The sequence below is a fragment of the Crocodylus porosus genome, unplaced genomic scaffold (assembly GCF_001723895.1).
Source record: "Crocodylus porosus isolate Cpor-Errol unplaced genomic scaffold, CroPor_comp1, whole genome shotgun sequence".
NCBI classification, from domain to species: domain Eukaryota; kingdom Metazoa; phylum Chordata; order Crocodylia; family Crocodylidae; genus Crocodylus; species Crocodylus porosus.
The window spans coordinates 42585477-42609579 of record NW_017728907.1 but is presented as its reverse complement, the minus strand read 5'-3'; the positions used below and the strand labels follow the sequence as shown (position 1 = coordinate 42609579).

At 41.1% G+C, this 24103-nt stretch overlaps 1 protein-coding gene across 3 annotated transcripts in view; it reads left to right on the top strand.

The window, feature by feature from the left end:
• The window catches only part of MIGA1 (mitoguardin 1), a 60824-nt gene that overhangs the window by 16696 nt on the left and 20025 nt on the right, over nucleotides 1-24103 (top strand). For all 3 annotated transcript variants that reach the window (XM_019531237.1, XM_019531238.1, XM_019531236.1), the window contains one exon: nucleotides 17439-17539. In XM_019531237.1, the coding sequence (XP_019386782.1) occupies nucleotides 17439-17539 (101 nt within the window). The remainder of the gene's footprint in view (nucleotides 1-17438; nucleotides 17540-24103) is intronic.

Here is a 24103-nt window from a genome sequence, read left to right as displayed (position 1 = left end):
CGGGGGGGAAAAGTTAATAAGTTTTTAAACCTTGCCCACGAAGTTGAAATCTAAGGGCAGAATATGTCAACGTGTTTTAATTATTGTGATTAAGCAACAAAGATTTCCTTTTTAAGATGAATTTTAAGCTGATGTTCCATTATTATATGTGACTATGGTATTACTTGTTTAGTAAGAATATGTTCTAAAGTAATTGCATTCTTTTCAGTGTTCATTCTCTGGGATGAGTTTTGTAGCTCCCCTGGGGAGGAGCTTTTCAATTGTCTGACACAACTTATTATTATCAGAAAACATTTTTGAAGTGGCATGTGGTTATTTTCTGTACTGTGTGAACTTTTGAAGTATAAAAACACTAAATAGGATAAACATTTAGTGTTTGAGAAAAATGGATCTTTTAAAATTATCATTATCATCTCATCATTTTTATTACTACTTTCTGGGAGGAGGAGAGTTAAGGAAATGTATAAGAGAATGGAGAAGGTTAAAGGCTCTTAAAATCATAGGAGTGTAGGGCTGGAAGGGAACTCACAAGGTGACCTAACCAGCTCCGTGCTGAAGGCAGGATCATCCCTGACTAAACCATCACAGCCAAGTGTCTGTCCTATCTGCTCTTGGAAATGTTCAGAGATGGAAACTTCCTAACTTCTCCAGGTAGCCTGTTCTAATGCTTGATCACGCTCACAGTCAGAAAGCTTTTCTTAATCTCCAACCTAAATTTCTTCTGCAGCAGCCATTGTTCCTAATTCTGTCTCTTATAGGCACAGAGAAAAAATCCTTTCTGTAATTGCCCTTCAGGTATTTGAAGACTATTTTCAGATCCCCCACTCCATCTTCTCTTCCAGACAGGGCCATCTCTAGGTGTGGGGAGACCGCCCCAGGCCCTGTGCTTTGGGGGGTGCCCCATGGAGTTGGGCAGGGTGACTCTGCTGCCGCAAGCTTCACATCCGGCCACTCGCTACCCCCTGCTCCCCTGCTGCCAGCACTTGGTGCCAGCGGTTTCTTCGCATCCAGAGCACGTGGGATTGGGGCTGGGGCAGGGCCCCACACAACCTGATTTGCTCCGGTCCCTGCACTCTGCTCAGGTTGGCTCTGCTTCCTAATTCTTTCCTCACAACTCATGCTTTTCCAGGCCTATAATCATTTTTGTTTCTCTGTACTGGACTCTTTCTGATCTGTCCACATCATTCTTGAAATGCGGGGCCCAAAACTGGACACAGTACTCCAGGAGGGCCTTGCCTCTGCCAGGTAAGAGTGGAAGAACCACTTCCATTTATCTGCAAATGACACTTCTTTTAATACAACCCAGTATGCTGTTGCCTGTTTTTTGGTTTTTGTTTTGTTTTTTTTGAAGAGCAAGCTGGTGCCTCATATTTAGTTTATAGTTCATTAAAGCCCCCAGGTCTTAGTATGGAGACTAACCAGTCACTTCCCAGACTGCCTTTGTGCATGCAATTATTGAATTCCAAGTGGAAGACTTTGCACTTGCCCTTTGTTGAATTTAATTTGGTTGAATGTAGGCCATTTTCCCAGTCTATCCAGGTCATTCTGGATCCTGGCCCTACCTTCCAGAGTGTTTGGAACTCCCCCCAACTTGGTGTCATTCACAAATTTGCTAACTGCACATGTAATCCCATCATCCATATTAGTATGTTTTATACAGGTACCAATTCTTGTTGTCTTTTTTGGGGAATCTGACCTTGATAAACCTAGTGAGATATCTCTGGGTGCCCTTGATTCTTGTTTTGTTTGTTTTTAGAGCTTTCATTTTTAAAAACTATGTGCTGCCCAAAATATGTAAATGTACACATTTCTGATCCATTTCTGGGTAGTATTTTTCCCTGTGAATTGCCTTTTAAAAATGTTTGAAGCACAAAATCTTATTTTTCAAATTTTGTACCATCATGTAGTCTTCTAATTGGGCTTGTGCACCATATTTATGACTGACTTCGTTTTTTGTTTTAGATAAACTGTGGTTTTCTGTGGCCTTAAGAGTAATGAGGACAGGAAAAGGCACTGATATTTCAAAGATTCCTTTGGTCAATAACATTAATGATAGGTATTTCTTGTTCCCAATATGTTTTTAAAAATACCTGGGGTCAGGTGTGGTTCCACTGTTAGATGCATGTGGTAAAGTTGTAAATAGTAATGTAGACAAAGCAGGAATGTTCAGTGCCTATCTCTTGCATATTTGAAAGGAATCAGGGAGATGCAGCCGTCCTATATGTTTTTCTTGTAGGTTTCGACAAGGTATCAACTATGCTTCATGTAATACATTCAGAGGCATATCATCTATATCATAAGTGCTGAGTGCTTTATTTCTAAATAGACACCTGATCCTAAGAATGAAAAACAAGTGTCCTGGGCTATAAGCAGAAAAAAAACCATGGTTTTACAGACCATGCTATCTTTTGGTGCAAATATATGCTATTGATGCAAATACACTCGTTTTGTGTTTTGAGACTAGTTGCTCGCAACTTCAGTTTCTTCTACTGATGAGCTATCTTGACCTTTCTTAATAGAGATTCAGTTGTCATCATAAATGCATGGTCAAAACTGAGATTTCTTCTTAATTCTGACATAAACTTTTTTCTTGCCACTTTTTTGATTTTATAGATAAAACTACTATTCTGCTAGTAAATCAGGTGTCTTCTTTGACTTGTCCCTCTCTCTGGATCTCCTATCTCTAATCCCACTTAGAAGGATACACTTTTAAAAATGGCATCAATTTTTCAACAGATGCTTGCAAGTTATGTTCCTAAGACTGTCTCACCATGTTGTCCCATGAGGGCTGTCAGCTGGCACTGTCTCAGCCCATCATGTCCCTCTGCCCATCATCGAATTGGAAGATCTTCTTGGTAGGGGTTCCCTTTTTCTGAATGTGTAGATCAGCAAACACAGTGGGGCCCTCATGGATTGAGACCAAAATATAAATATTTACTATTATTAGTTTACCCATATATTTATCATTCCCCTTCCCTGCCAAATTTCAAACAAAACAGGATTAGTATTTGTCTAAGTATTACTTGATCCTGTTTCACTATTTGTGGGATACTGTTTTTGGAACTTCTAGGTCCTCAGTCAGACTTCGCTTGTGAAAATGAAGTGATAGTCTTGAGATCATTATCACAAGTTATATTTTTAGTATCTTCAGTATAGTACCTTGGATCGAATTTTTTTTTTTCCAGAATTTGTTTACACCTGCAAATACAAAGTAATTTTCTTAAACTGGTTAGGCTTCTTATTTAACACAAAGATAACCAGGATTCCTAATTACTACTCATGTTATTTCAAATGGGATCATTGTACATCAGTGATCATTGCACAGCAACTACATGGTTTGGCACCCAACTGTACACAAGGGCACAAATACAGAAACGCAGGAGAGTGACGACTGAGGTCTGTGGGACACATCAAGCCTTAAATGTTTCCTCTGAAGTAATGCAAGTGAGGAATGACAGTCTTCTGATAACTTTGTACACTATGGAACCGTGTATGTACCAGGCTATATTTCACTGTAATTTTGTAGCAGTGATCACTACTTCATGTATACCATTTTACTTTTATTTTCCTGCATATTTTGGCAGTGTGGAGGGGATTGACTATGTTAAACCTTCAATACTAGCTATTTTGATGCTTATATACATTTTTGTCATACCAGGTTTTTTTTACCATGTTTACTGACAATGGGATAGAGAGAAATAAGATTCATCTTAAAGTGAAAAAAAAACTACTTTTGCTTCCTCTGAAGTAATTGTGGCAATTTTTAACCAGTTGATATTTAGATATAACCTTATTAAAAAAGGATCACTTCATAATTTGTATGCAATTGCATGTATACTTTATAAGTGTGTAAGTGTACTTGTAGCAAGAGGAACGATACTGCCCAAATGACTGCTTGAACTGGTGAGAGAAGTGTTAGTTGTTGTTTTTATCTGGAGTAGAAGTATGTGACGTTTTATGCAAACTGATGATCAATAGCATATTTTGGCTTTCAAAAACGGGAATTACCTCTAGTAAGAATTTCTCTAAATATCAAAAGTAGATTTTGTCTAAAAGGCATTTCAATAGAATGTCCCTTACCTTGCAAAGCTGCTTTAGAATGTAAGTGGGGATAGTTGTTCCTGGGCTGTTACCTTGATTAATTACGCTTGAGTATATACAAGATTATATACCATTCTATAATGATTTTTTTTAAAGGTGGTTTAATGTAATGTATAAGACTGCTTAAATATGGTGGTTAGCCTTAGAGTGCAATCTGCTTGGTAATCTCAGACTTTTAGGTTGGTATTAAGTGAAATTAGAAATGTTCCTGCATTCCTAGATTTTGTTGCTGATGTTCCTGATAAAACAAGCAGAGGTTTCTCATCTCTGCAAAAAGACTGAACTGTTTCAAGGCCACTGATTTACGTGCAATTGGCAGAGCTCTTGGAAGACCAATGAAGATCTGTTTTGAAGAATACAAAGCTCCTAGGTAGCACTTCCTGGTAATGGTACTTGTATTGATTTCTCTCTGTTGTCTGCTGCTTCAGTAGGGTAAGCTGTGTGTGTGGAGGAGAAGAAACTAGCAGAGCTGCTTAGGAGGGAACTAGGGGCTAACTGATTATGCACTTAAGTGCTATGCTGACTTGAGACTACTCGTGCTTCATGTTACTATCTCATTCATTTTAACTACAGCAGGTTTCTTAAAGTGAAAAACAGATCTGAGGTATGAGGAGAAAAAAATCTCTTAACCTTTTAACCTTCACCCCTCAACCTGATAAGAACCCTTCTCTGCTTAAAATCTGTTGAGGATTACTGTTTGCATTCTCCGGAGAGGGGACATTGGGGCTGGAATTTGGAGGAATAAAGTTAACCCTAGATGGGGAAGCACTAGAATTAGTCTTCCTTTTCCCTACCTTTCAAAATGACTTCATATTTTGGGTCATTCCTGCATCAGAATACATAAATATGCCATCGCACTAAATGGTTGGGTTGTTCCCCAATTGCTAGGAAATAGCTCTGTGTAATAGCTTTGAATGTCACTGCCTTTTCCTAGTTTTTCCACATTTTAAAGACAGGTAGAAGTAGGGCTAGACTCTAAAACTTGTCTTTAATATGTGGAAAATCTAAGAAAAGGCAGTGACGTTCAAATCGGATGACAGAGGTGTCTGGCAGTCATCATGGCACTCACTCTGTTATAAAATCCCCACTGGACAGCCTGGATTTTAGAAAAGGCATCTCTGGAATTCAAATGAGACTTTGCTGTGGCAAAAATAGATTCAATGCTTTCTAAGCGGCAGGAAAATAGAATACAGCTAAGAAAGGAAAAAGTGAAATCAGCCATGCTGATAGTCTACTTGAATTAACTGTGAAAGATCTGGATAAACTTCAATTTATTTAATTTATTGGGTACAGAAGGCAAATCAATACATCAGTTTTCAGGCCTGAAAACACTGAATGGTGAAAAGTCAACGTTCTTCAATAAATGAGGCAGTATTTTTTGGATTGGATTTCAAGCTGTCAACCAGGCAGGACCCACTTATTTGGCTTCAGTATCTAGCAAAGAAAAGCAGCCATATGGAAAAATTGTAAGTCTGTATAAATATTTAAGTGTGATTTTTCAGCTCACCAGTGGCAACAGGATTTTTTTTTTTTTTGGTTACCTTCGTAACTGGCAGTTGAAAACCAGTATTAGGAATGTGCTTGCTGACATGGAGAAGCATATTAGAGAGCTTAAGATAGTACAACACAAAGATAGGCTTCTTTACAGAGCTGAAGCATCTTGCATCAAACAACAGCTAATTTGATATAGCTGAAATTGGGCTTACCAGCATTAGGTTCCAAATTTGATTGTGTGATGGCAGAGCAGCAAAGGGGTGGAGTCTTAATGAGACTAAAAATATAAGCACAAGAAGTAATATATTTGTCTGCTTCCACTGAAGTGAGTAAGGTGCTTTCTAATCTAGGAACTATTTATGCTGTAAAATGGTTTTAATAGCTTCATGATCCACTCGCAGTTTAAATTATATGGGCAGTGAAGAAGATGTGCAGTTGTTTAACTTCAATCCCAGTATTCTGTTTAAATATAACTGTGAGACAATATAAATCAAATATGATTTTATCAAAGAGATTACACCACTGGCTACCTATCAGTAATTGCAGTTATACTATCCAAGTGAATGGGAGAAAATCACCAATGTAAATTTGGATTATACATGAGTCTCATGAGATCACTAAACTTGTTGAGAGATCTTGGTGAAAAGTTTATGATGCACAGAGGAGTTAAATTTAAATTTTTAAAGGAGAATAAGTAAATCCAGAAAGAGCAGACCTTCCAACCAAATGAGCCTTGCTGTATATGTATATCACATATGTACATCACTGGCACTTTCAGAAAAATTCATTACACGTACATCAAGCAGAATCAATAGTAGAAACAAAAATGACAAGCTCATATTTAATAGGGCTGTGCAAAATTTGGCCAAGTATTTCCTTTTGAAGCTGTTTGAAAGTGTTTCAAGCTGGAAACAGCAAAATCAAAACGAAACAAAAAGCTTTGAAATGAAATGAGGGCACTCGAAACTAAATGAGGGCTCCACAGCCCCATGGAGTGCAGCTTGGCAGTGGGAAGCGGGCAGAGCCAGGGCTGCGCTCCGTCTCCTGCCACCGGGCTGAGGTCCATGGAGCTGCGGAGCCGCTTGGAGCACAGTCCTGGCTCTCCCCTGCCTCCCGCCACCAGACCAGATGACAGGAGGCTGCTGCTGCTCCCTGGGGCCAGTGGCAGCATCAGTCTTCCCTGGCACTGGGTGCAGGCTGCGCCCAGTGCCGGTCCCAGGCAGCAGCAGCCTCCTGTCATTTGGCATGCAGATCCGGGGGCCCACACACCCGGGAGGAGTCCAGCACAGCCCTGCAGCCCTCCCATGGGTGCAGGCTCCCGGGTCAGCGTGCCGGATGATGGGAGGCTGCCAGAAAGTGTCACAAGTTTTGCTTTTTGCAGTTTGAGCTGCGGTTTCTGAAAAACCTCTGCACCTATCTCCTTGAAACTTGGCAGGCTTCATGCCTTCAGAGGGGGCTAACATCCCTGCAATTGTCATCCGAATCAGGCAAGAAATGACGAAGTTTTGGGCATTTTCATGATTCCCCATTATAGCCTGTGGGCAAAAGGTCAAAACAACGAAACAGTTTCGATGAAACGAAACCGGACAGTGCTTTGAAATGAAACGAAACAAAACAACAAAGTGAAACACTGTCCCTTGGAAACAGCAAAATGGACATCAAAACGAAACGATGATGTTTCGCACAGCCCTAATATTTAATGCACATAGATTAGGGTCAAATTTGTTTACTAAATATAGTTCTCTCAGTATTTAGAGAAATGGGTCAAAAGTTGGTGTTACTTTAATTTAAAAATAACAGATTAATATAATATCTAGGAGCTGTAGCTGTGGACCAAGACCCCATTATGCAAATGGAGAATACAAAAGACAGTCTCTATGGTCCAGAGAGATTACATTTTAAGTAACAGTACTTGTTTTCCTTGCATCAGAAGTAAGGTCACTGTCTGCAAACATGTGTTTTTCTGAGCAGGTGGCAAGGAAGATTCTGGCACCCGATATAAAAAGCTCTTGGGCTTCCTGCTGTCCTTAAAAAAGCAACAGAGAGAGGAGGGTTTCATGTGGTCTCCTTTGCTGTGCTTCACTTGGAACCATTCTAGCCAGTTTGGCACCATTCCACTGAATCACTGCCCTGGTTCTTCAGTTGGCAGCTCAGTTGACATGAAAGTTCAGTTTACTACACATGCCAGAAGCATATTTTCATTTCATTAGAATTCAGAAATGCTGGCAACCAACAGGAGTTAAGGTGTGCCATTTGTTGTACTAAACCTATTTGCCCTGCCTCTCTCGCTGAGATTTTAATATTAGCTGCACACATTCAGATCATCCAGGACAACTCTGGTTTTCCTGAGGGGGGAAAAAACTGACCTGTACAGAAGTTCAGACAGAGAAGCAAAGAGCCTACAGTGCAGATACTGGGCCTCCAGGGGTCCCTAGAGCATGCAGCCCAGAATGCTTTGCAGGTTTAAGTGCAGGTAGGTAGGAATCATTAGGGTCAGGGTAGGTGGGGACAGGGTCTGTGCTGTTCACGAAGTCCTCCAGCCTTTCTCCTCCCCCATGTTGTTTTGGAGCCCAGCTAAGTATGGGCAGGGTGAATGGTTGTATGCTTCCCTGCAACCAAATGCTTCAGTGCGATTCAGTTAGGGAACAAGCCAGGAGAAGAGCATGCCCCCTAAGTGCTTTAGCATTGGGCTTTTCCAGCCCAAAGCTTGAGTGGGGGAGGGAGATAGAGAAGCAGCAAATCACACTGGCTGCCTGTTCAGAAGATCAGTCTCCTGAGTGAGATTCTCCAGAGAGCCACTTCACTTAAGCTGTTCCCAAATTATTTTTCTTCCAGAGTGGCCACTTTTAATCTGGAAGAAAAATTATGAACGTCTGTATGCTTTTAGTTTCTCCAGAGCAAGCAGAGACTCTCCCTAGAGAAACTGAACATCTCCCCAAGCTCAGGGTGCTCAGGAACAGTCAGAATGGATTCACAGGGAGCAAGTAGTGCCTGAACAGCCTGACTTCCTTCTATAAGGTGACATGTGCTATAGATGTGGGGAGAACAGTGGCTTTAGCAAGGCTTTTGACACTGTCTTTCATGACATTCTCATTAATAAGCTAAGGAATCAGAAGTTCCTAGACCTTAAATGCCTGAGGCTGCAAGTGAGAGAGGATCAGTGGAAAAAACCGTAGTTATACCCAGTTCGCTCTCCCTTTCAGCATCCACTCTAGGCCACTGTGTGACACAGGATGCTGGGCAAGATGGACCTATGGTCTGACCCAGTAAATGGCAGTTCTTATGGCTAGACAAAAGTACTATAAGGTATATACATAACTGGTTGGATCATTGTACTTGGTGAGTAGTAGTTCTTAATGGCTCAGTGTCTAGCTGAGAGGAGGTATCAAGTGGGGTTCCCCAGGGGTCTGTCCTGAGTCCAGTATTGTTCAACCTCTTCATTAATGAGTTTGATGATGTGATTGAGTGCACACTTAGCAAATTTGCAAATGACACTAATTTGAATGGAGTTGAAGACTCTCTGGATGGTAGGACTAGGACTAGAAATGACTTGGATAGACTGGAGAAATAGTCTACAATCAATATGATGTGATTCAAGAAGGACAAGTGCAAAGTCCTGCATTTGGGATGGAATAACTGCATACACAAATGCAGACTGGGAAATGACTGGTTAGGCTGCAGTACTGCAGAGAAGGACCAGTGGGTGATGGTGGACCATAAGTTCACTATGGGCCAACAGTGTGGTCTTGTTGCAAAAACAAAAAGAACCCACAACAAAACAAAACAAAAAACCAACAACAACACCTTGGCTTGTATTAACAAGGGTGTCATTTCCAAATCAAAGGAATTCTTCCATTCTGCTTAGCACTAGTCAGGCTTCACCTGGAGTACTGTGTCCGGTTTTGGGTCTCAGGCTTCAAGAATGATGAGAACAGTTTGGAAGAAGTCCAGCACAGGGCAACAAAAAGGATCAGGGGTCTGATTTCTGACGAGACTTAAGAGGAAAGGCTGAAAGAACAAGGGATATTTAGTTTGGAGAAAAGAAGACTATGGCAGGATTTGATAATAGTTTTCAAGTACCTAAAGGGTAATTATAGAGTGGATGAAGATGGGCTTTTCTCTGGCTACAGGGGGCAGGACTAGAAGTAATGTCCTCAAGATGTACCAGGGGAAATTTAGGCTGAAGAATAAGAAGAACTTTCTGACTGTGAGTGTGGTCAGGCATTGGAACAGGCTACCTAGCAATGCTGTGGAATCTCCATCATTTCAAGAGCAGGTTAGCCGGACACTTGGCTGAGATGATTTAGTTAGGGTTGGCCCTGCCTTGAGCAGGGGGCTGGATTAGATGATGTTATGAGGTCCCTTCTAGTTCTACTTCTTTCCTATGATCCTGTGATAGCCACTGTACTAGTTCCTCAACTCTGACTCCAGGAATTAACCACTTTCACTTCTATCTGCTATAACAAAGGCATAAGAGTTTGTAGGTGCAGCAGGCCAGTAGGGGGTGCTCCTGCATTGAGCCACCTGCCTCGCTGTGCCCGACCACCTTCCAGGCTTCAAGTGCCTCCCTGGGGGTGCCTCACATCCGGCCTACCCCCTTCCTGGAGCACGCTCGCAAGCCTGGGGATAATGCCGACACCACCGAGTAACTGTATACCCAGGAGCATGCTAGCTGCTAAGAATATGCAGGGTCTAGCAATTGTTTCTGTAGATGGGGCTGAATTAAATGGTCACAGCAGGGTCTAAAGAAAAGCAGAAAGCTGGGGGAGCATTTAGGAAGGCTGTAGAGAGAGCTTCTTTATGAAGAAGACAGGTACAATATTAATTATTTTAACTATCATTTAATTTGGGCTAAATCTGTTTCTTTTCCAGACCTGAAGAAGGCCTTTTTTTTGTGCCTGGTAGCTTAATAACTCTCCCAACAATAAATTGGTCTAATCTCAGCTCACAGATCTTGCTTCTCTAGTTTTTAGAGTTCTCTGTGGAACTGACTATATTTACTTAAAAGATCTGCTTTGCCTCTCTAACCTTTTACCCCCAGGACCTATCCTACTGGGAGAATTGGGAGTGCAAGTCACAGGACTTTCACAGGAAGACTTTAACTAGGAAACTCTCCAGCTTAAAAAATAACCTCAGACTGTGCGGCATTAAAGACTAATCTTTTTAACCTGCAGTAAACTCCTTATACACAGATATTCATGTTCTTTCTTTCACAAACATGTACATGAAAACACTCCCCATACCACCCTGTTCATACTGAAATACTTGATGCTTGCACCCTATTAGATCCAAAGGTGCATGTGAAGTGTGGACTACTCCTTTGGGAGTTCAGAGGATCAGCTCTGAGGCCTGAAAATACTCGGGTTATAATGTTAAAATAAATAGACATAAAATAGATTTGACAGTAACTTTTATGTAAGGCTTCTAACTTAGGAGTGGGTAAAGTGGTGGATCCAGCTGGCAGCTAGACTCCATTTCCCAGCAGCTTCTGCCTGCGTTGCTATGGCCAGTTTCCATAGAGAACCCAGTAGCGGTGCCACCATGACAGCAAGGGGCGAGGGTTTCTGTGGAGTGCTTGCAGGGCATGTGACTGGGCTGGGGGGTTTCCGTGACTGAGGCTGGAATCTTGCAGTGATGACAGCATGGTCCAGAGCTGGAGCAATACCGTGCTCCACTGCCTGCACGCCCCTGCCCAGGGTGTGTGGGCAGCAGGTTGCAGCTCTGCTCCAGTTCCAAACCATGCTGTCATGGCTACAAGATCCCAGCCCTGGAGCAGCTCCCTGCCCGGCTGCCTGGCCTGCCAGTGCTGCTGGACCTTGTCTCCATGGAAACCAGCTGCAGGGATATGGTCAGGGGTTGCTGGGAAATGGACTCTGCCACAGGCCAGACTTTGCCTGCCCCTGTTATAGCTGTTACTTTTGTCAACAGAACATCTGCAAAACTGACCTCAATGTCTTTATGAAGGTAAGATGGTCTTTAAAAATCCATTGCTTCTCAAATAAAAATAGAATGTGAGAAGCATATAAAATAACTATGGTATTAGACTACTTGAGAACTTGGGTCTACTTAAACCAGCAGATGCAGCCTCCAGTGGGCGGGTTTTTCTAGCAGCTGTTCATTCCTGGACTTTCTTTGTGCTACTGTCTCTATTTCTCATGTTCTTGTATCTAGTAATGTTCTCAACACTTGTACAGAATGCACTTCAGCTGTAACTTATTTTTTGCCCTAACACTGTCATAATGCAGTGTTTTCTGAATAGTTTTGGTGTCAGTAAGCACCTGCTTGGCTAAAAGAATCTTAGAAGATCAAGGCAGTAATAGTCAGAGGGCCAGAAATATTTGACCAGGCTTTTTTTTTTTGGCTTTAGTGGAGACTCTTTGCAAGTGATATATCCAAACAAAAATCAGAAGATTGTTTGAGTTTTCTGCTGTTCAGCATGGCTATTAAATGTCATAAAATGTGTCTCCTTTCTTTTATTAGTAAAAGCTCATGCATTTTCTGTGTGTAAAAACTTAAAACTCCCATAATCCATATAGTTTAAATTCTAAAAAAGGTTGTTATGGATGAAATCTTATGTGCACAATTTAAAAATTCAGTTATGATTATTGCTTCAGTTGTAGATTAGTTATATTGCTCACATGCAGTTCTAATAAAGAAACTTCCATTTTGTTGCTTAAAATAAACTTGAAAAATATTTTGTCTTTTGATTTTTTTCCAACGTGAAATAGTAACATTTGTCTTTATTAGCTTTCGTTCTAGATCCACCTTTTTGGTTAGGAGGAAAGAATATGTTTTGCTTAGGAATTTATAAAGCAGCCTGTCCTGTTTTATCTGGATGCTAAATACCACATCTCCTATACATTAATTTAATCCAACATGAATAATTTATCGACATTTCAGTAGTAAGGCCATTGAGCTGCTTGTCAAGGATTACCAGAGAGCAGGGTGATTTATGCTCTTACTTTTGGTTCCTTCCTACCAATGTGCAATCTAACAACTTTCAGGAAATTCTACAGTTTAGAGCATGCACAAGGTACTGCTACAACATCTTACTGCATTAACCTGCAATGGAGGCTGGAAACTGTCTGATCTTTAATTAGCAAGAGATCTTGTTAAATACCAATATCAATGCCAGCTGGTTAGTGTGGGAGAATCAAACTGGCAATCAGGGTAAAGATTTTTTTTTTTTTTTAACTCGCATAACAAAATTTGCTATAGACAACTATATTTGGTCTTGGTTGGCACATCTTTAAATAAGGAAATCATCTGGAATTCAGAAATAGTATTTCTTAATGAAAAGATCAAATAATGGCACTACTATTGAAGTCCAACGTTGCTTGACATTCAACATTGAAAAAAGTGAAGTGCTCCACCTTGGGAGGAGCAACCCCCAACACACCTACAGGCTTTGCGGTACCAAACTGACCAGCACCACAAATGAAAGGGACCTGGGGGTAATAATAGACCACAGTATGAATATGAGCTGGTAGTGGGATGCTGTAGCCAGTAGGGCAAATAATGCTCTGGCATGCATCAATTGGTGCATCTCCAGGAAAGCCAAGGAGGTGATTCTTCCGCTCTACTCAGTACTGGCGAGACTGCAGCTGGAGTACTGCATCCAGTTCTGGGCACCACACTTTAACAAGGCTGTGGACAAGTTTGAGAGAGTCCAAAGAAGAGGATCAGAGTCCTAAAAGGCAAGCCATACGAGGAGAGGCTGAGGGATCTGGGACTCTTCAGCCTGAGGAAAAGAAGGCTGAGAGGGGATCTGGTAGCAGCTTACCACTACGCTAGGAGAGCACATCAAGGCCTTGGTGAGCAACTGTTCACTAGGGCACCTGAGGGGAAAACCAGGAGTAATGTCCGTGAACTCCTGGAAGATCGATTCAGGCTCAGCATTAGGAAAAACTTCTTCACAGTCAGGGTGTCCAGACTGTGGAATCAGCTCCTTCCAGAGGTGATGCAGTCACCCTGGAGATTTCATAGATTTCATAGATTTTCATAGACATTAGGGCTGGAAGGGACCTCGGGAGATCATCGAGTCCGACCCCCTGCCATGGCAGGAAAGAGTACTGGGGTCAAATGACCCCAGCAAGGTGTTCATCTAACCTCCTCTTAAAACCCCCAGGGTAGGAGCCTGCACCACTTCTCTTGGAAGTTGGTTCCAGACCCTAGCCGCCCTGACCATGAAGTAGCGCCTCCTGATATCTAACCTGAACCTACCCTCTGCCAGCTTGTGACTCTTATTTCTGGTCACTCCTGGTGGTGCTCGGGGGAACAGCAACTCCCCCAATCTTCAAGAAGAGACTGGACAGTCACCTGGCTGGGGTCACCTGACCACAGTTATCTTTCCTGCTTGGCACAAGGGGCTGGACCTGATGATCTTCTTAGGTCCCTTCAGGCCTTACAATCTGGGAAACCTTAAAAATGTAAATTGCTAATAAAACTAGTAAACTGCTGACAAAACCTCTAACTAAAAGTCCTGTAAAATATACTGAAAAACTGAAATGGCTATAGTATTTCAGGTACTATGTCTGGTGGAAGTCATCTGCTCAAGGGTCAGTTTTTTAGAAAAAACTGCATCAGTGCTAAAATTTGTTTAGGTTTTTTTTTTCCTCTGGAAAATGTTACCCCCAGTGTCCAAATATCAACAAGTTGGCAAAGTTTATCGGTTTCATGGAGGACTGGTGCCTCCCAAGTCTGGGGGGGAGTTGCCGACCAGCACTTCCAGTTTTACTGCTCGCGCTTCCAGGGGATGCATGGCCGATCTCCCCTACGTGTCGCCAATTATTGGTTTAATTTAAAAGCTTAAAATGATTGTAATATGTTCTATTCAAAGTGTATAGGAGCACAAATACTCCAGAATGACCAAACTTTTCATTTCTACCTTCATCTCGAGTCCTAGAACGCTTTTCTTCTGTTGTGGTGGTTCTGAAACTTTTCCATAATGTGAACTTACATTAATACAGGGATTTTTTGTGACACCTCGGATTCTCAATGGTATAGGCTAGTTTGGTTTTTTCCCCTCTCTTTCGGAATCGCATCACCAAGGCTCCGTGACCCTTTGTAGCAAGTTAAAACTAAATTTTGTGTCAGTTCTGTATCTGTTCTGTGGCACCATGGTGCAACAAACTGGAAATTACGATGCTGCTCCATTTTCATTAAAAATAGTTTAAATTACATTATTCCTCTTACTTAATTGATTTAGTAATTCCTATCACTCCTCCCTGTGTGAGAACAACAAAAAATATGCATAATGTCAAATTAAGATTTTATTTATTTATTCATTTTTAGTTTTCAGTGGGCTGCAGAGATTTTTTTTTTTTTTTTTTAAATAAACGTTACTATGTAGCTGTTGTCAAGGAATATCTTGGGATAGTGAGGAGGGTAATAGTGCTATTGGGACTTTTTACATGAGAAGATACTGGAGGCATTTGTTTTTGTGAGATAAATGCCTCAGTATGCCTGAGTGTCACTTACAATAAAATGACTCCACAGTGGTCTTTGTGTACATGAGAATTAGGCCCATTTGGATGTTCCTGCTAAAATATTCAGTATGTAATGAAATGGTTAACAATATTGACACTTGCATTGTCATCAATAGGTCACTGAATTCACATTACAAACATGAATAGGGCAGTTCAGATTCTCTATGCAGTTTTTACAGACCGAAGACCTGGGTATATCAGAAACACAAGGCAGCTTTGGCTTCGTCTCAGTTCATGTTTTAGGGTCTTCTTTCGCAATAACAAGAGAGGAAAAACTTTGTTTTTAATGGAAAGTTTAACTTGGAAAACAATTCTGCAGTAAGGCAAGATTGAACGGAAAATTCTGCAGCCAGACTTTATCTACTTGCAACCCTCCCTTCCACAGAGCTGTTGCAGCTGCAGCAATTGTTTATGTGGAAAAGTAATAGTATAACACACTTAATGTAATTGTAGGTGGGAATTAATGCATATTATGAGCTAGAAATAAGGAGGAGGCAGCATCATATTACAAAGCTTGCTGTCTTCAGACCTCCAGCAAGTACTTTGTGGACCACACTTTGGGAACTTTTGCTACCCCCTGTTCTACAAATTCTAGTACAGGATATGGGTTTTTTTGATGCCTGAACAATCCATCTAGAATGTTGCAATAATTTTGTTTCCATCAAAGAAAAAGTAGGCTAGCAGGGAGAGAAGAAGCCATAAAATTAAAGTATCTAACATGAGAATTAGAATGTGTATCAATGAAATTGTGATTAAAAATTGTACTCAGTCTAACTAAAATTGAATGCAGCATAGCAAAATCTTTGGCCAGAATTTTAGTATTTTCCTCATAAGGCCTTCTCAAACACAGATACCTATTCTGCATGAGTTTTAAACTGCTGTTTTAAAGCTATAACTAATAGAACCATAATCACTGAAATAGGAGTTATGTGGATTGGAGCATTTCAGCTGATGAGTAAACTGTTCCAATAAAGCTGGCATCTAGCCACTTTGGTATGTAATAGTGTTTTTTTTTTTTATAAAGAATTGCCATAGTAACTGATCTGGATGACATTGAGAAGTTGGTCGCTGCTGACTGTTGGAAATGAAACAGACTTTTAACAGTATATGTGTAATGTCTGAAGGTAAAGTAACTCGAGATAAATGCTTGTGCTCCAGTGAGTGTTGCATGAGCCACATCAAGCCAAGGTCTGACTTAATGACTTATGAATTTAATTCTTCTGTGAAGGTGCTTCTGTACCATGAAGACAAAACCATAGACACTAGTGGGATTATAGCGACTTAAAATCTGAAAGTAAATGAAAATTGAAATAATCTATTGTAGATTTAAATAAGTGTGATTTAGGCACAATTAGGATTTTCAACCAAACTTACATGCTAATAGAAATATTTTCTAGGCATTTTGGGGGAATGGAGGAGAAGGGATGTTTTGATTACTGAAAAGGGAAATCTAAGGTAAAACAACAACCTTGGTTGGAAAAAGAACCTAAATTTAATTTGATGATTGATCCATCTGAATAAAATACAAAAAGTGCATGGGGGGAGGGTACACTTACATATAAAAAATATATATATACTGAATGTCTCTGTTTAGCAAGAATTCCAATCTATTTTCCTTATAAATGCAGCTACTAAGATATCACTGAAATATCAATCGTATATAAAAAATTATATATTAGTAGAAATAAAAAACCTGCAGTAAGATTTACTGAGTATTTCCTGGAAGGATTTGACAGTTAGAAACTAACAGATGAACCCAATTAAGATTTTTTTTTTTTTTTTTTTTTTTTTTTTTAATTCAGCTTCTAATTTTGTTTTGGGTAAAATAAGTAATATTTCCTGGTTACTATATTTATTACTGAAAGGCTTATTAAGCCTTAGCTGAGGTTTTAAATAAATCTAGCAATGTAGTAGATTTCTTTGATGGAGTCAGGGAAGAGACAAAACCCATAGAGAAATTTTGCCTTATTTTTTCCAATTAAATTTTCTTACATTGTAAAAGTAGTTGAAGCACTTACAAGGCCACCTTCTCAGGAAAAGCAAGATAATTTAGCAAACGCACATGTTGAGGAATTAAAGTAGGATACAATAGTTTTTTTTTTACACACGACTGTATGTAGCATTCTAGGTGTCTCGCCAAAACCAGTACTCTAGTAAGTATGAAGTTGTCAATGAATTTGCTGCATCATAAGTTGCTTAATCAATTTTATATGCAAAAATACTGTATCTAAGATCTTGCTGCACAGTTAAAGGAAGGCTTTCTAAAAAAATCCACTTAAGTTCAAAATTAACTGCTAAATTGGAGATTTAGACAGAGAAAATGGCAAACTAGTAAACAGTCTTTTCATTTTTAAGATAAAGATACAGACATCACTGTGAAGGATAATACCGATGATTTCTGCCTGCGAGATACATTGAGCATTGCATCAACAGACTCCTTTGTTTCAGCAGCTGAGGTAAGAGTCTGAAGGATTCTTTAACAATTCTAGAGTCTCTGTTTTTAATCAAAGTAAATAGAAGATTCCTAGTTACTCACTATTGTAAACTAAAAACACTAATAATTTTGTGCAGAAAATAAATTGCATATTACGTGAAAATGTATAACCGCAAATAACTTGCTAGTATATTAAATAATGCAATTAAAATCACATGTACATGTCGCTTCTGAACTTAAAGTGCTCCCCCACTTCTGCTATCTTATTTCCTGAATCCTTTTAAAAATGAATGCCATATAGTGTAAATAGCAGCCTTCCCTGGCTCTCCGGCTTTAACCACTTATAAAAATTCAGATTACTGAGGCAGCAAAATTAGGTGGGATCATACCAATCCATTTAACTATTAACTGCTTTTTTCCTGTGCCACATTTCTATAATCAAAAGGCTTCTGGAGAAGAACATTCATTTGTGCAGTGAATTTTCTAAAACAGCTACCTGCTTTAGTAAGTTTTATTGGCACTACAGGGAGAATATATCATTAAAGTGGAATTGGCCCCCTTCTGCCCTCCATACAAGAAAATCAAAGGAGACTTAAAGAAGTCATTTGACCTTTGGTTGTTTGAATGTCACCTCTTAGCTCTAATTTGCTAATACTTCTTAATGAGTAATGAGAGGATTTTCATAAAAAAAGATAGTTGCAGTTAATCACTTTTTACCCTCTCTCTCATTTTTATAATTCCCTGAGTTAAGTACCTCAAAATAACATTCAGTGTTATGTTTAAAAGTTATTTCTAGCAAATAATGTCTACCAGACTAGTTGCCTTTCCTGCGATTTGGATTAGAACATTATCAAAGATCATTTCAGCTAAGTGAACTCTTGTCAGTTCTTGAGAGAGGCTACAGTACAAAATGTCCCTATATATCTTTTTTTCCTGAGCTTTTCCGCTATTTATGCCAATTTACAGGAAGCAAGAGAATCTAGTCTGCTTTTTTGTATCTTCTTTTTAACAGGCAGGAATGCAGTGACTTGACAAGACTGATTTCAAGGGTATGTCACCTTTTGGGAAGATTTTTTTTTTCTACTTTAAAACTAAAATAATTTAATGTAGAAGAAAATTCAGTATCCACAATGTGGTGTCCTTGAAGTCACTAATGGTCATTTAATACCCTTCCTCCCAAAAGCACAGAAAATGGTACAAATTGGGCTGCCCAGCTGGCACCCCTGGGCTTCTACCCAGCCACTGCTCCCTACTTTGCTTCAGCTGCAGAAGCAGCTGGGGGCCCTGGGCTCCTTCTCCCTCTCCCTCTGGCTTCCCCTTCTGCACCCCAGGGAGCGAGGTGGGGCAGCACAGCCTGCAGTGTTAGGGGAGCCTGGTGGGCCTAAGAGGCATGTTGCAGTGGCGCACCTTATGGCCAGGGATTTTAGGGTGAGGTGGGATACCCAAAGGTGGGGCATACCAGGGCGTTGGGCATACTTAGAAGGTAGACAGCCATGGTACAAGTTCATTTGGGTAACCTACTAGATCTTGCATGAGGAATAAGCTAATTATTAAAAGAGGGAGCCCTGAAGGGCAAGGGACCAACAAAAGTTCACAGGAACACATTTAAAAGTGTATTGGAATATATTTTGTTTCCTTGTAGTTGCTTCTGTGAGAATAAAGAGCAGGTTATACCCAAAGACTTCCTCCCTCCACATTCCAGTTGTAGAGTTTCTCTAAGTGGATGCAGGCTTTGGGGGAAGATGGTACAACAGCTCTAGAAAAGACTAACACCACAGGTCAAATGGTATTTGATAATCTTGTTATGAGTCATCTTGACTTGTAAGTGGTCTTATAGTGAGAACCTTTGCATAGAAAAAGATAATAAAGGCATTTTGGTGTTTGAGTAACTGCAAAGTGTATTGACAGTATTTTTGCACTACATTAGAAATACCAGAATTTGCTGCCTTTTCACACGTCCTGAAAGAAGACTGACAGTTTTTAAAGGGCCTAACATATTCCTGTTGTAGCTTGAAACTTGAGTTGCAGTATTTCTGGCTTCTAAATGGGGGAAGGGTTGTATAATCTTAAATTTAGGGCAGAGATAGCTCAGCTGTCATGCTACTGCAGTGATGTCTGCTGTTTTGCAGAGCTCTCTGGAAGAGATGATAGCTTAGAGGTTAGTGCTTTTTGAAGGGGAAGATGGTACAGTGGTACTTTGGAATATGGCACATTTAAGGGATGGGTGGAATTGCTTCCTTGCCTCTTAAAAAGAAAGTTTTGCAGAGGCTTAATGAGAAAACAACAAGCATATCTATCTTATCCTAGAATGGTCTTGGGGAGAACCATACTGACATGAACTGTTTTCTACACATGTACTATCTCTTGAACTGAAAGTATCTTAGCCAGTTTAGTATAGCTCTCCTGAAAGGCAGGTGCTCACAAAGTACTGTACAAAGCCAACTACTCTATCTACCATAGTCTGGGAGGTCATGAAGGCAGGGTGCATCTCAGGACAGCCCTCCCTAGTTGCACACTGCTGTGGTATAGACCAGCCGTACTTTTGGTGGCTGAAACACTCATTTCCTGAAGAGCAAGCCCTTGGGAAGGGAACCAAGTCACACCACTGTACTACTATTCCATGTATTTCAACTATTAGTAAAAACTGATGCAGAAAAAGCCATGCTCTTTAAAGGAGTTGGAATGAAATTATAAGGCTCTACATTCTAGATAGAGGCTGCACACTCAATAGCAGATTGCTGAGCTACCCTTCTCCCTTGTTCCACTTTGCAAGACAAAGAAGAATATTTGGGAAAGGTCTAGGATGATGCATGGGGGAAGAGTCTCTCAGCTGTTACTTACTCTTCACCGGGCAAGGAACAAACTGTTCTTCTATCCTGTTTACAGATCTTGATTACAATCTTACTAATTACCAGGGATCCTGGTGTTCTCAGTTTAAAAACTGCAAATTCTCTGATTAAAAAAATCCCAAAACCGCATTTTTCCATGATTAAAATGAAATGCTTATCTCTCTCTAGATATAGATATAGATAGATCTATAGAGATCTATATATGGTATCAGTTGAATACAGTGTTTTAGAGAGATATTTACAAGTTTAAAGCGATTTGGAAGCCTACCAGTGCCTCAATCACCATAATAAATTCTAAATATCTATACATTTTGGCATTTGATTTTGGGTATTTTATAATGGAAAATCAGAGCTGTCCCTACCCCTTCACTCACCAGAACATGGGTCCAGCTGTGGTTGTTCCTCCCTGGTGCTTTGTAGCATTGAGCACCCCTGATATGCCCGTGCCCCTGCTGGTGCCCCTCACTCCCACTCCACAGCCCTGCCGGCACCCCTCACTCCTGACCCATAGTTCCCTGTCCTTGCTGATGCCCCTCACTCCAAACCTGCAGCCCCCAAGTCCTCCTTGTGTCCCTCACTTCTGACCCGCTGCCCATGCTCCCAGCATGTGAAACAGGGAGTGGGTGTGTGGGGAAGGCGGGGAGGCATCAGAAGCATGTGCCCCCCAAGATTTCTCTACCTACAGTGGGGTGTAGGGTGCAGGGCTGCAGCCAGGCCAGATCAGCTCTAAGCAGGAGCCAGTGCTGGAGGGAGTGCTGTGCCACTATAGTGAGGCACAGCAGTTCCAGTGGTGTAGAGTTATGCACCCTGGTGCTGCTGGAAGGGCAGAGGGTGCCTCACCTGGTGGTGATGGCCATGGAGGCAGCTCCTGCCCAGAACTGGTCTGGCCTGGGTAGAGTCCTACACCCCATTGTGGGACAAGAAATCTTGGGGGGCATGTGCCCCCCCCCACCTGTGTAGCCTATGCCCTTCCCCTCACATGGCCTGTGCACCTGCCTGTCCCCACCCAACACGTGGCCTATGTCCCTTCCCCCCCGTTCCCCTGCTGCCCGGCCCCATGGACTTACCTGCAGGAAGCTGCTTTCCACTGCTGCCTGGCTGCCATGTGCATGTGCACATGCATGCACATGCACGTGGTACTTCTGCCTGATCGCCATCCTCCTCCCCCTGCCCAGTCGTAATTAGCCCTTTGCAGGCTGGAACTCCTCCAGCCTGCAAGGTGAAACCCATGGTTTCCCGTATTTTTCTCCATAACACTGGAAAATCCATGTTTTAGTCCATTACATGGGAAAATCCACATCTTTCTCCATTAAAAGGAAAATGTGCAATTTTCGGCAGCAAACCAAAAACCTGGATCCCTGCTAATTACACTCAACTAGGTAGGCCACTGTTACAGGGATGTGTTAGAGGTGGAGAGTACTTTTCTTAGCTGCTATATGTCTAGGAAAGCTATTGGCACCCTTTCTGAAATCTACAGCTTGGTCCATAGCTGATTGACTTGGTTTTAAGTTGGATTTAATTGACGTAAATAAATTGGCAATTATGTAGTACTGTATTTTATTACAATGTAGCTGGTGATTTGTTGTTGTGTGTTTTTTGGCAGTAATGTCACCTTTGCAGTAAATTAAAATATAGTAATATTTGTGTGATTGTGTTTGTGCTGCAGACCTTTTGGCAGCTCCCCAGCTTCCCTCTGACTGCACCCTGTTCCAACTGGCTGTTTTGTTTACCTACATGCCTTGTGCTTCTCTGAGGTCACAAAGATCGAATGCCACATTCCTATCTAAAAGCTGGCACTGTCTATAACCATTTGTATGCTCCAAGAATCAGGCATTTTGTTCTAGCCTTGTGCCATGCTTCCAGCTGGAGCTGTCCTGAGACTCTGGATTTTCTGTTCTGGGGAGACAAAAACATACAGGAAGCCCTAGAATCAGACAGAAACCTAATTCTATCTGAGGGAATCGGGGATAGCTGAGCAGGTTCAAAACCAGGTTGCCACGCTGTGCCACACTAAAACAAAAGGATATGAATATGGCATACAAGGAATCTAAAGACAAACTGGACTTGAGCCACCTACCGATAACAAACTAGTCAGGATTTTAGCATGGGGCACAGTTCATCTTAGATATGGCTTGTACACAGCAGAGTATCAATAGTTGTATGACTGACAGTTCCACAAGGATGTACCTAACAGCCAGGTACTCTTTGATTTATGCAGAGGCATGAGTGAGTTCTTGTAGAGACATCTTCATTGACTTCTGTCTCTGAAAAATACTCAGGCTGCAGCAGCCAGTACTGCAGAAAATTCTGGCAAATAACATTGTATTAAATGTTATTGGTATTTCATGCTGTACTGTGATTTATTCAAACTATTTTTCCTCCTGGAGTTGTACATTACCAGCTTGGGGGCAGGGTGTGAGCTAGTATTCTTCTTGAATATCTTTTCTCTCCACAATTATGCTTTCCCTTACATTTGGGCACAAAGATCGGGAAGACTGCCTCCAGTAGCACAAAACAATTGCTGGTCTGGTCCCTCTGGCCCTAGCCCCTTACAGTGCATGATAGTGAAAATGATGGCTGGTAGAAGCCAAGATACTTTGATCCCTCAAATCCCAAAGTTGAGTTGATGTCTTGTCACTCTGGCCACCACACTGAAAAGCTGAGGCAACAAGGAACAGTGCATTTCTGCAGTGAGCCTGTCAGCAGAAACATAACTTTCTTCATTATTGTTAGAAAAGAGGTCCTATATATGGCCAAAGCCAAAGTCATCTTATACAGTGCAAACTCATCCCCCAACTATTTTAAATTAATAGAGCTCTACAACACATTTCTAACAAATTCTGCATGGAGACAATGAACCCCCACTTGCCCTGAAATAGCCTTGAATTTTACTGCATGGACTATACAAAAAACATGCAAAATATACCCTGCATAGTGAAAATGTGCAGCCCAGGGATGATGTTACTACTGACTTACCCTCCAGAGTAAATTCGCATCCACCATTTTCCTTAAAATTATGCAAAACCAGTGTTGCATGTAAAAAACACCCAACATAGAACAGGCAGCCTGCTGGGTCATGACAAGCAACTCGGAACATTAGGCAAAGCTCATAATGAAAACACTGTACCCTTATCTCAATGTAAGCACATGAGGTATTTTTGATAACGTGCCTATGGTTATTTAGGGGCATTTTGTATACTGCTTAAGTGCCCAGAGCTCTTTACATGAGCAAAGTTCTTTTGCTTGCGGTCTCCAATGTGGAGAACACAGCTTGCAATTATAATTTGAAGCAGATATTGCTCTACCCTCTCACCATCCACCCTTCAGTCTCACACACTGCACTGCAAGGTCTTCTAGATTAAGTGCGGGAATCTGAATGTCATTAATATTAGCTATACTATCAGCTAAATTCCTAAAAATTCTAGCATTGTGAAAATTTCCAGACTGCCTTGCACTCTCATTGGTTGGCCTATTGTGATAGTCAGATGGTGGAACAAGACAAAATTATTTCTGGATACTAAGCCCTGGTCGGGGCGACCACTGTTGAACTCCATGTATGAAAAGCCATTGGTAATGGCTCCTGAGGGTTGGCAAGCCTTCCACATATAGTGACAGCAGGATAGTAGTAGTACAGCCTTCATCACAACAGCTCCCACAGTCGACCTGACCTCAGCAAATTGCTTAGCAACTGATAGCAAATGGGGGGAGGTGAACTAATAACCTTCCAGAAAGTGATA